This window comes from Mobula birostris, chromosome 5 (genome assembly GCF_030028105.1).
Source record: "Mobula birostris isolate sMobBir1 chromosome 5, sMobBir1.hap1, whole genome shotgun sequence".
NCBI classification, from domain to species: Eukaryota; Metazoa; Chordata; class Chondrichthyes; order Myliobatiformes; family Myliobatidae; genus Mobula; species Mobula birostris.
Genome location: NC_092374.1, coordinates 202,697,053 through 202,709,503, shown reverse-complemented (window position 1 = coordinate 202,709,503; position 12,451 = coordinate 202,697,053). Strand labels below are relative to the sequence as shown.

Here is a 12,451-nt window from a genome sequence, read left to right as displayed (position 1 = left end):
TATCTGTTTAAAATAAGGACAGAAAGTATGTGTGTGATGCGGTTTTCTGTGCTTGGTGTCAGATGTGGGAGGTCCTGGAGACTCCAGGCCTCCCGGACGGCCACATCTGCATCAGGTGGGTCAAGCGGCAGCTCCTTAGGGACCGCGTCAGGGAACTGGAGCTGCAGCTCGATGACCTCCGCCTGGTGAGGCAGAGTTAGGAGGTGATAGGGAGGAACTATAGGCAGGGAGTCACCCCGGGACCACAGGAGACAGAGAAGTGGGTCAAAACAGGCTGGAGGAACTCAGCAGGTTGGACAGCATCCGTGGAAAAGATCGGTCGACGTTTCGGGCTGGAACCCTTCATCAGGACTCCGGCCCGAAACGTCGACCGATCTTTTCCACAGATGCTGCCCGACCTGCTGAGCTCCTCCAGCGTGTTGTTGAGTGTTGCTTTGACCCCCGCATCTGCAGATTATTTTGTGTTTACAGAGAAGTGGGTAACAGTCAGGAGATGGAAGGGCAAGAAGCAGGTACTAGAGAGTACTCCAGTGGCTGTCCCCCTCAACAATAAGTACTCCTGCTTGATTAATGTTGGGGGAGACTGCCTACCTGGGGGAAGCAACAGTGGTCGCGCCACTGGCACAGAGTCTGGCCCTGTGGCTCAGAAGGGTAGGGAAAGGAAGAGGATGGCAGCAGTGATCGGGGACTCTATAGTTAGGGGGTCAGACAGGCGATTCTGTGGATGCTGGAAAGAAATGCGGATGGTAGTTTTCCTCTCAGGTGCCAGGGTCTGGGATGTTTCTGATCGCGTCCATGATACCTTGAAGTGGGAAGGAGAACAGCCAGAGGCTGTGGTACAGATTGGTACCAACGACATAGGTAGGAAAAGGGAGGAGGTCCTGAAAACAGACTACAGGGAGTAAGGAAAGAAGTTGAGAAACAGGACCTCAAAGGTAGTAATCTCGGGATTACTGCCTGTGCCACATGACAGTGAGTATAGGAATAGGATGAGGAGGAGGATAAATGCGCGGCTGATGGATTGGAGCAGGGGGCAGGTTTTAAGATTTCTGGATCACTGGGACCACTTCTGGGGCAGGTGTGACCTGTACAAGAAGGACAGGCTGCACTTGAATCCCTGGGGGACCAATATCCTGGCGGAAGGTTTGCTAAGGCTACTGGGGAGAGTTTAAACTAGGATTGCTGGGGGGTGGGAACCGAACTGAAGTGACGGAGGAAAGGGAAGTTGGCTCAGAAACAGAGAAAGCTTGGAGACAGTGCGAAAGCGAGGAGAGGCAGGTGATAGAGAAGGGATGCACTCACTCCAATGGTTTGAGATGTGTCTATTTTAATGCGAGAAGTAGCATGGATAAAGCGGATGAACTTAGAACATGGATCAGCACTTGGAGCAATGATGTTGTGTCTATTACAGAGGCTTGGATTGTGGAAGGGCAGGAATGGCTACTTCAAATGCCAGGCTTTAGATGTTTCAGAAAGGATAGGGAGGGAGGCAAAAGAGGTGGGAGCATGGCACTGTTGATCAGGGATATTGTCATGGCTGCAGAAAAGGAGGAAGTCATGGAGGGGTTGTCAACCGAGTCCCTGTTGGTGGAAGTTAAGAAAAGGAAGGGATCAATAACTCTACTGGCTTTTTTTTATAGACCACCTAATAGTAACAGAGACATCGAGGAGCAGATAGCGAGACAGATTCTGGAAAGGAGTAATAATAACAGGGTTGTCATGGTGGGAGATTTTATTTTCCCAAATATTCATTGGCATCTCCCTAGAGTGAGGGTTTAGATGGGGTAGAATTTGTTAGGTGTGATCAGGAATGTTTCTTGACACAATGTGTAGATAAGCCTACAAGAGGAGAGGCTGTACTTGATCTGGTATTGGGAAATGAACCTGGTCAGGTGTCAGGTCTCTCAGTGGGAGAGCACTTTGGAGATAGATATCACAATTTGATCTCCTTTACCATGGCATTGGAAAGGGATAGGAACAGAGAAGTTAGGGAAATGTTTAATTGGAGTAAATTGGAGTAAGGGGAAATATCAGGCTACCAAGCAGGAACTTGGAAGCATAAATTGGAAACAGATGTTCTCAGGGAAACATTTGGAAGAAATGTGGCAAATGTTCAGGGGATATTTGCGTAGGGTTCTGTGTAGGTATGTTCTGATGAGACATGGAAAGAATGGTGGGGTACAAGATCCATGGTGTACAAAGGCTGTTGTAAATCTAGTCAAGGAGAAAAGAAGAGCTTATGAAAGGTTCAAAAAACTAGGTAATGATCAGAATCTAGAAGATTATAAGGCTAGCAGGAAGGAGCTTAAGAATGAAATTAGGAGAGCAAGAAGAGGCCATGAGAAGGCATTGCTGGACAGGATTAAGGAAAACCCCAAGATATTCTACAAGTATGTGAAGAGCAAGAGAATAAGGCATGAGAGAATAGGACCAATCAAGTGTGAGAGTGGAAAAGTGTGTATGGAACCGGAGGAGATAGCAGAAGTACTTAATGAATACTTTGCTTCAGTGTTCACTGCAGAAAAGGATCTTGGCGATTGTAGGGATGGCTTGCAGTGGACTAAAAAAGCTTGAGAATGTAGATATTAAGGAAGAGGATGTGCTGGAGTTTTGGAAAGCAACAAGTTGGATAAGTCACCAGGACTGGATGGGATGTACCCCAAGCTGTCGCGGGAAGCGTGGGAGGAGATTGCTGAGCCTCTGGCAATGATCTTTGTATTATAAATGAGGACGGGAGAGGTTCCGGAGGATTGGAGAGTTGCGGATGCTGTTCCTTTATTCAAGAAAGGGAGTAGGGTTAGCCCAGGAAATTATAGGCCAGTGAGTCTCACTTCAGTGGTTGGTAAGTTGATGGAGAAGATCCTAAGAGGCAGGATTTATGAACATCTGGAGATGCCTGACATGATTAGGAATAGCCAGCATGGCTTTGTCAAAGGCAGGTCGTGCCTTACGAGCCTGATTCAATTGTTTGAGGATGTGACTAAACATATTTATGAAGGTACAGCCATAGATGTAGTGTTTTTGGATTTTAGCAAAGCATTTGATAAGGTACCCCATACAAGGCTTATTGAGAAAGTAAGGAGGAATGGGATCCAAGGGCACATTGCTTTCTGGATCCAGAACTGGCTTGCCCACAGAAGGCAAAGAGTGGTTGTAGATGGGTCATATTCTGCATGGAGGCCAGTGACAAGCGGTATGCCTCAGGTATCTGTTCTGGGACCCCTACTCTTTGTGATTTTTATAAATGACCTGGTTGAGGAACTGGAGGGATGGGTTAGTAAATTTGCTGATGACACAAAGGTTGGGGGTGTTGTGGATAGTGTGGAGGAGTGTTGTGGATGGTGTGGCGGGCTGTCAGAGGTTACAATGGGACATTGATAGGATGCAAAACTGGGCTGAGAAGTGGCAGATGGAGTTCAACCTAGATAAGTGTGAGGTGGTTCATTTTGGTAGGTCAAATACGATGGCAGAATATAGCATTAATGGTAAGACTCCTGGCAGTGTGGAGGATCAGAGGGATCTTGGGGTCCAAATCCATAGGACACTCAAAGCTGCTACACAGGTTGACTCTGTGGTTAAGAAGGCATACAGAGCATTGGCCTTCATGAAAATTAAGTTTAAGAGCCAAGAGGTAATGTTGCAGCTATATCAGACTCTGGTCAGACCCCACCTGGTCACCTCACTACAGGAAAGACGTGGAAACCATAGAAGGGGTGCAGAGGAGATTTACAAGGATGTTGCCTGGATTGGGGAGCATGCCTTATGAGTATAGGTTGAGTGAATTCAGCCTTTTCTCCCTGGAGCGACAGAGGATGAGAGGTGACCTGATAGAGGTGTACAAGATAATGAGAGGCACTGATCATGTGGACAGTCAGAGTCTTTTCCACAGGGCTGAAATGGTTAGCACGAGAGGGCATAGTTTTAAGGTGATTGGAAGTAGGTACAGAGGAGATGACAGAGGTAAGTTTAAGGTGCTTGGAAGTAGGTACAGAGGAGATGTCAGGGGTAAGTTTTTTTTATGCAGAGTGGTGAGTGCGTGGAATGGGCTGCCAGCAGCGGTGGTGGAGGTGGAAACGATCGGGTCTTTTAAGAGACTGCTGGATGGCTACATGGAGCTCAGAAAAATAGAGGGCTATGGGTAAAGCCTAGGTAGTTCTAAGGTAGGGACATGTTCAGCACAGTTTTGGGGGCTGAAGGGCCTGTATTGTGGTGTATGTTTTTCTAGGTTTCTAACAGAGAGACCCTCAGACCAGACACACTCACAGTCTGTGTCTGTCATAGGATGTTATTCTGTGTCTCGGGGATATTATACATGGGGAATCACAGAACCGATCACTGGCTCAGGGCTGCGATCAGAGTGAACTCTCCCGAAAAGGTTGCAGCCCGTCCTGTGATGTACAGATGTTATGGGAGGCCGGTTTGGGAACAACAACAATTCGGAACAGTCAAAACATCTGTCTGGTTTAAATCAATTTACAACTACAGTATTTGTAAATCCCACACTGAATTAAAATACATCATTTTGTGACTGTGCACTTTTACAGAAACAAACTGAAATCTCTCACCATGAGGAATATGATATTGTCTTGTTGATCCATCTGTTCCTGTAACTTTGAGATTTCCTCCTGGATGGAATTTAAATTCTCTTGAATTACTTGAAGATTTTTCTCCATTGGATTTAGAATCCTCTCCTCTTCTTCCCTGACATCTCGGAGCGCGCGCTGCTCTTTCTCGGTGATAATCCGGCGCAGTTCAGCAAACTGGGATGTGATGTGGGACTGAACGCTTTGTGACTGTTCCTGTCAAATGAAAGGAGAGGCTGGTTTATTATTTGGCCCTGATGTATTTCCTTATGATATGGAAGGTCTATCCAGCCCATTATCATCCAAGAGGACCACATCCTTGCCGTTGGGTTTGGAGGCTTGTGAGCCTCAGTGACCCAAAGAACTCTGCTGGCTGGAATGTGGGCTTTATGCTTTGACTCTTGGTGGGGTCACCCATGCCAAACAGGTCAAAGGGTAGAGGCCAGAGTAAGAGTGGTCTACTGGCCCTCCAGGTTGATGGGTTCAGCTCAGGGCTAACAATACTGACTGGTAAAACAAAATTGTTACGGAAACAGTGAAGAGTCTTTCTACATCTGAGTACCATGTTATTCCTGAGTCTCCACTCAGGACCTGCATGACTGACAGTAGTGAAAACCGAGAAGTAGCTGCTGACATGTTCAATGAAGACATGAACACTGCCAGAGATGGAGGACTGTCATTGCTATCCTAAACGCCAGTGGCATAACAGGGAGTAAGTAAGTGGTTCTCAGATCATCGATCACATTTCACTGACTCCCTGAAACCCAGTCTTCCTCACTGACCCATTAACTCCCACCTGATTCACACACAACCCCCCTTCAACGGGGTTAATTACAGTAGAAAATTAATCATTCATCCATAATTTCTTGGCAATGTCGGCCCCTCGTGATCACCCAGAGAACGTGCAAACTCCACGCAGACAGCACCTGAGGTACTGGAGGGCACCCCGGGCACTGGAGCTGCGATACTCTGCTATTCTGCATTAAAGGGGGGAAAAAACTACACAACGATATTGAAAATTCTGCTTAGGAAGCCTCACCCGAACTCCAGCAATCTTCTCCTTCTGTTCCTGCTTCATTTCCTGAAAGTCTGATTTATTTTTTGTGAGAGAGTCTAAGGAAGATTTAACCCGATCCTGGGAATTAAAGAGTGAATGGATTAGACAAAAAAAAAAGACAACAGAAACAGACGATCGAAAGCGGGTTATTTTTACCTTGTAAATTTTAACGGCTTCTTTAATCGGCATGAAGTTGTGAGACTTGTGTTCCAGTGCATCTCTACAGATCAGACAGATCAGTGTCTTGTCCGTCTCACAGAACAGCTTCAGTTCTTCCTCATGTTCCTCGCAGCGAAGTTTACTTTCCTTCTCTTTCGGATTCAGGTTTAGTTTTCGAACTTTCTCAGACAGATTTGCTAAAACCCGATTGACCCTGAGGGTGCAGTCTGCAAACTCCTCTCTACATTCCGGGCAGGAGTTTTTCTCCTCCCTTTCCCAACACCGTGTGATACAGGAGCGGCAGAAGTAGTGACCACACTCCAGTGACACCGGCTCGGTGAAGAAATCCAGGCAGATGGGACAAATTACCTCCTCGGTTAAACTCTCGACCTGTCGTTTCGAAGCCATGTTAACTCTCGGGACTTCCGGGTTCAGGATCGTTTTGGGAGCTGCTGAACCCTTGCAGTACCGCGATTGTCCACTAGATGCGCTGCAGTCCCGGGAATGAACATAACGCTGCTGCAAGTGTTCTCTGGGAAGGAATCGCAGCACTTTCCACGTCAGGGTGGGATGAGAAACACATTAAAGAAGTCTGAATATAAATGAACCCGGAGTCCGGAGGCAGAAATGAAAGGGACAATTCCTGAAAAGCGAGATAGACATTTGGCCTATGTCCCTGCCTGCTCCAGCCCCACTGAACTCGTGTCCTCATACATTGACTCCATTCTAACCCGTTCAAGTCAATCCCTTCCAACCTACATCCGCGACACTTCTCATGTCCTCAATCTCCTCAGCAATTTTCAATTCCCTGGCACTGACCACCTCATCTTCACCATGGATGTCGAGTTATAACTTCTAACCCCCATCAAGAAGGCTTTAGAGCTCCACATTTCTTTCTCAATAAAAGAACAAACCAGTTCCCCTCCATCTGGAAGGACTGATACTCAACAATTTTCCTTCTACTCCTCCCACATTCTCCAGACTCGAGGGCTATCAACGGGTATCTGCATGTGCCCCAGAAATGCCTGTCTCTTTGTTGGCTACATAGAACAGTCCGTGTTCTAGGCCTTCCCCAGTAACGCTCCCCAAATCTTCCTCAGAAACGTTAATGATTGCATTGGTGCTGCTTCACGCACCCATGCTGAGTTTGTCAATTTCATCAACTTTGCCACTAACTTCCACCCTGCACTTGAATTCACTCGGTCCATTTCAAACACCTCCCTCTCCTTTGCCCATCTCTCTGCCTCCATCTCTAGAAACAAACTGTCAACTGACATACTCTGTAAACCTACTGATTCCCACAGGTATCTTGACTATACCTCTTCCCACCCTGTCTCCTGTAACTTTTCAAAATTCCTTCAGTCCCAAGATATCTCTTCCCAGAATGCAGTTTCCCCTTCCAGAACATCAGGTATGTCCTCCTCTGCAAACAACAGGGTTTCCTTTCCTCCGCTGTTGATGTTGCCCTTACCTACATCTCCTCCATTTCCCGAACATCTGTGCTCACCCCATCTTCCCTCTGCCTCAACAGTGATAGGGTTCCTCTCATCCTACCCTACCAGCAAATAAGTGTCTGCGTCAAACACATCATCTTCCAAAACCTCCAGCACATCAGAATCAGAATCAGAATCAGGTTTATTGTCACCAGTATGTGTTGTGAAATTTGTTAACTTAGCAGCAGTTCAGTGCAATACATAATATAGAAGTACTATATATATGTAAAATAAATAAGTAAATCAATTACAGTATATGTATATTGAATAGATTAAGAATTGTGCAAAAACAGAAATAATATGTATATATGAAAAACTAGAGGTAGTGTTCATGGGTTCAATATGCCCATTTAAGAATTGGATGGCAGAGGGGAAGAAGCTGTTCCTGAATCGCTGAGTGTGTGCCTTCAGGCTTCTGTACCTCCTGCCTGATGGTAACAGTGAGGAAAGGACATGCCCTGGGTGCTGGGGGTCCTTAATAAAGGACACTGCCTTTCAGATGTCTCGGATACTTTGTAGACTAGTACCCAAGATGGAGCCAACTAAATTTACGACCCTCTACAGCTTCGCAGTAGCCCTTCCATACCAGGCAGTGATGCAGCCTGTCAGAATGCTCTCTACGTTACATCTATAGACGTTTTTGAGTGTATTTGTTGACATACCAAATCTCTTCAAACTCCAAATGAAGTATAATCACTGTCTTGCCTTCTTTATATAACTACATTGATACGTTGGGACCAGGTTAAATCCTCAGAGATCTTAACACCCAGGAACTTGAAACCGCTCACTCTCTCCACTTCTGATCGCTATATGAGGATTGGTAAGTGATCCTTCGTCTTACCCTTCCTGAAGTCCACAGTTAGCTCTTTCATCTTACTGACGTTGAGTACAAGGTTGTTGTTGTGACACCACTCCACTAGTTGGTATATCTCACTCCTGTACACCCTCTCATCTCCATCTGGGATCCTACCAACAATAGTTGTATCATCAGCAAATTTATAGATGGTATTTGAGCTATGCCTAGCCACACAGTCATGGTAACCTACTACCAAACATATCTTTACCTCCTCCCTTCTCTACTTTCGGCAGGGATCACTCCCTCCATGACTCCCATGTCCATTCACCCTCCCCACTAATCTCACTCCTGACACTTACCCCTGCAAGCAGCCAAAATACCTATTCACCTCCTCCCCCACCTCCATTCCAGGACCCATAAAGTCCTTCCAGCTGAGGCAACACTTCATCTGCTGGGGTCATTTATTTGATCTGCTGCTCCCAATGCAGCCTCCTCTACATTGGTGAGACCTGTTGTAAATTGGGGTTCTGCTTCATCAAGCACCTCTACTCCATCTGCCAAAGATGGAATTTCCTGGTGGCCAAACATTTTAATTCCAATTCTCATTCCCATTCTGACCCGTCAGTCCATGGCCTTCTCTTGTGCCATGATGAAGCCACCCCCAGCACGAAGGAAAAACACCATATAGTATGTCTGGGTAGTCTTCAGACAGATGGCATGAATATTGATTTCTCCTTCCAGAAAAAAAAAAATCCCTGTCTCTCCTCTCTTCTTCTATCCCCCACTCTGGCCTCTTACCTTCAGCTACCTGACTATCATCTCCCCCTGTGTCCCCTCCTCCTTCCCTTTCTCCTATGGGCCATTCTGCTCTCGTATCAGATTTCTTGTTTTCCAACCCTTTATCCTTCCAACCTACCTGTCTTCACCTATCACTTTCCAGCTATCCTCCTTTCCATCCCCCCCACCTTTCTATTCTGGGGATTTCCCACTTGCTTTCCAGTTCTGAAGAAGGATCTCGGCACGAAATGTCATTTCCATAGATGCTGTCTGACCTGTTCCTCCAGCATAGAACGTAGAAACACAACATAGAAAATCCACAGCACATTACAGGCCCTTCGGCCCACAATGTTGTGCCAACCTGTATCCAGCTCCAGAAGCTGCCTAACCACACAGCCACCTATATTTCTAAGCTCCATGTACATAAAAAAGAATCTCTTAAAAGACTTTATTGTATCCAGCTCTACCACCTTCACTTCACATTCAATGCACCCACCACTCTTTGTGTGAAAAATTTACCTCTGACATCCCCTTGTACCTCCTTCCAAGCAACTTTAATCTATGGCCCCTCGTGTTAGCCATTTCAGGCCTGGGAAAAAGCCTCTGGCATCCACACGAGCAATGCCTCTCATCATCTTATACATCTCTATCAGGTCACCTCTCATCCTCTTTCACTTCAAGGCCAAGTTTACTCAACTTTTCTCATAAGGTACACCCTCCAATCCAGGCAACATCTTTGTAAATCTCCCTATAGTATCCACAATATTCCTGTAATGAGGTGACCAGAACTGAACACAGTACTCCAGGTGGGGTCCAACAAAGGTGTTATGTAGCTGCAAACACGAGGAAATCTGCAGATGCTGAAATTTCAAGCAACACACATAAAAGTTGCTGGTGAACGCAGAAGGCCAGGCAGCATCTGTAGGAAGAGGTACAGTCGACATTTTGGGCCGAGACCCTTCGTCAGGACTAACGAAAGAAGAGCTAGTAAGAGATTTGAAAGTGGGAGGGGGATGGGGAGATCTGAAATGATAGGAGAAGGCAGAAGGAGGAGGAATAGAGCCAGGAGCTGGACAGTTGATTGGCAAAAGGGATATGAGAGGATCATGGGACGGAGGCCGAGGGAGAAAGAAAAGGGGGAGGGAGGGAAGCCCAGGGGATGGGCAAGGGGTATAGTGAGGGAGACAGAGGGAGAAAACAGAGAGAGAGGAAAAGAATGTGTGTATATAAATAAATAACGGATGGGGTACGAGGGGTGGTGGGGCATTAGCGGAAGTTTGAGAAGTCAATGTTCATGCCATCAGGTTGGAGGCTACGCAGACGGAATATAAGGTGTTGTTCCTCCAACCTGAGTGTGGCTTCACCTTTACAGTAGAGAAGGCCGTGGAAAGACATATCAGAATTGGAATGGGACGTGGAATTAAAATCGATTGGACGGCTCAGCCCGCTCACGGATTGACTTCCTCTTTCTCTTATTGTCCCTCATGGTCAGATCCACTGACGTCAAACCAGTGTTCTTTTCTGACCACTGTCTTCTACGAGCCACCTCTCACTTACCTGAGGACCGGAAAGCAGGTAGGGGGACGTGGAAGCTGAACGTTAAGCTGCTGACCAGGTAGCAGATGTGGCGGAGGCAGAGGAATTGCGAGAAGGGGATGGCATTTTCGCAAGAGACAAGGTGAGAAGAGGAATAGTCCCTCCCCACCGATCTCCCTCCTGGCACTTATCCTTGTAAGCGGAACAAGTGCTACACATGCCCTTACACTTCCTCCCTCACTACCATTCATACAGTCCTTCCAGGTGAGGCAGACACTTCAACTGTGAATTGGCTGGGGTGATATACTATGCCCGGTGCTCCCGATGTGGCCTTCTATATATTGGCGAGACCCAACGCAGACTGGGAGATCGTTTCACTGAACACCTACGCAGGATCTCTCAGTGGCCACACATTTTAATTCCACGTCCCATTTCCATTTTGATATGTCTATCCATGGCCTCCTCTAATGTAAAGATGAAGCCACACTCAGGTTGGAGGAACAACACCTTATATTCCGTCTGGGTAGCTTCCAACCTGATGGCATGAACATTGACTTCTCAAACTTCTGCTTGTACCCTATCCGTTATTTACTTATATACACATATTCTTTTTCTCTCTCTCTGTTTTCTCCCTCTGTCCCTCTCACTATACCCCTTACCGATCTTCTGGGCTTCCCCCCTCCCCCTTTTCTTTCTCCTGGGGCCTCCTGTCCCATGATCCTCTCATATCTCTTTTGCCAATCAACTGTCCAGCTCTTGGCTCCATCCCTCCCCCTGATGACTTCTCCTCTCATTTTGGATCTCCCCCTCCCCCTCCCACTTTCAAATCTCTTACTAGCTCTTCCTTCAGTTAGTCCTGACGAAAGGTCTCGGCCTGAAACGTCGACTGTACCTATTCCTAGAGATGCTGCCTGGTCTGCTGTGTTCACCAGCAACTTTTATGTGTGTTATATAGCTGTAACATTACCTCACATCTCTTGAACTCAATCTCACAGATGAAGGCCAACACACCATAAGTCTTCTTAACCATACTGTCCACCTGCGCAGCAGCTTTGAGTATCCTCTGGACAGGATCTAGCTGACCCTCTGCACTGTCAAGATTCTTACCATTAATATTATATTCTGTCTTGAAATTTGACCTACCAAAATGAACCACCTCACACTTATCTCAGTTGAAGTCCGTCTGCCACTTCTCAGCCCAGTTCTGCATCCTATCGATGTCCCGCTGTAACCTCTGGCAACCCTCCAGACTATTCACAATATCCCCAACCTTTGTGTCATCAGCAGACTTATTAACCCACCCTTCTACTTCTTCATCCAGGTCATTTATAAAAATCACAAAGAGGAGGGACTCTGGAACAGATTCCCATGAAACACCACTGTTCACTGACCTCCATGCAGAATACGAAGCATTTACAACCACCCTTTGTCTTCACTGGGCAAGCCAGTCCTGGATCCAAAGCAAGGTCTCCTTGGATCCCGTGCCTCCTTACTTTCTGAAGGAGCCTTCCATGGGGAACCTTATCAATTGCCTTACTAAAATCCAGATACACTGCATCCGCTGCTCTACCTTCATCCATGTGCTTTGCTAATTCCTCAAATAATTCAATCAGGCTCGTCAGGCATGACCTGCTCTTGACAAGGCGATGCTGACTATCCCTAATCGGGTTACGTCTCTCCAAATGCTCATAAACCCTGCCCCTCAGAATCTTCAACAACTTTCCCAGCACTGAAGTCAGGCTCACTGGTCAATAATTTCTTGGGTTATAGACTCCCTTTCTTGAACAAGGGAACAACATTTGCAACTCACCAATCTTCCGGTTCTTCTCCCGTCCCAATTGATGACACAAAAATCATCGCAAGGTGCTCAGCAATCTCCTCTCTCACTTCCCACAGTAGCCTGGGGTATATCACATCCGGTCCCGGTGACTTAATGTTTTTCAAAAGCTCCAGCACATCCTATTTCTCAATGTATATATGCTCAAGCATTTCAGTCCACTGTAAGTCATCCCCACAATTGTCCAGGTCTTTTTCCCTAGTGAATACTGAA

At 46.6% G+C, this 12,451-nt stretch overlaps 1 protein-coding gene across 3 annotated transcripts in view; it reads right to left on the bottom strand.

The window, feature by feature from the left end:
• LOC140198287 (nuclear factor 7, brain-like) overlaps positions 1-6,208 on the bottom strand; it is a 30,374-nt gene extending 24,166 nt beyond the window's left edge. Inside the window, exons 1-3 of one of the 3 annotated variants that reach the window (XM_072259351.1) lie at positions 5,797-6,208; positions 5,623-5,718; positions 4,566-4,799 (exon numbers count right to left, since the gene is read on the bottom strand). In XM_072259351.1, coding sequence (XP_072115452.1) covers positions 4,566-4,799; positions 5,623-5,718; positions 5,797-6,207 — 741 coding nt within the window. In that variant the 5' untranslated portion in view covers position 6,208. Of the gene's footprint in view, positions 1-4,565; positions 4,800-5,622 lie in introns of all 3 variants that reach the window. The other 2 variants (XM_072259350.1, XM_072259352.1) reach the window with 2 other exon arrangements.
• Positions 6,209-12,451: the final 6,243 nt, after the last annotated feature.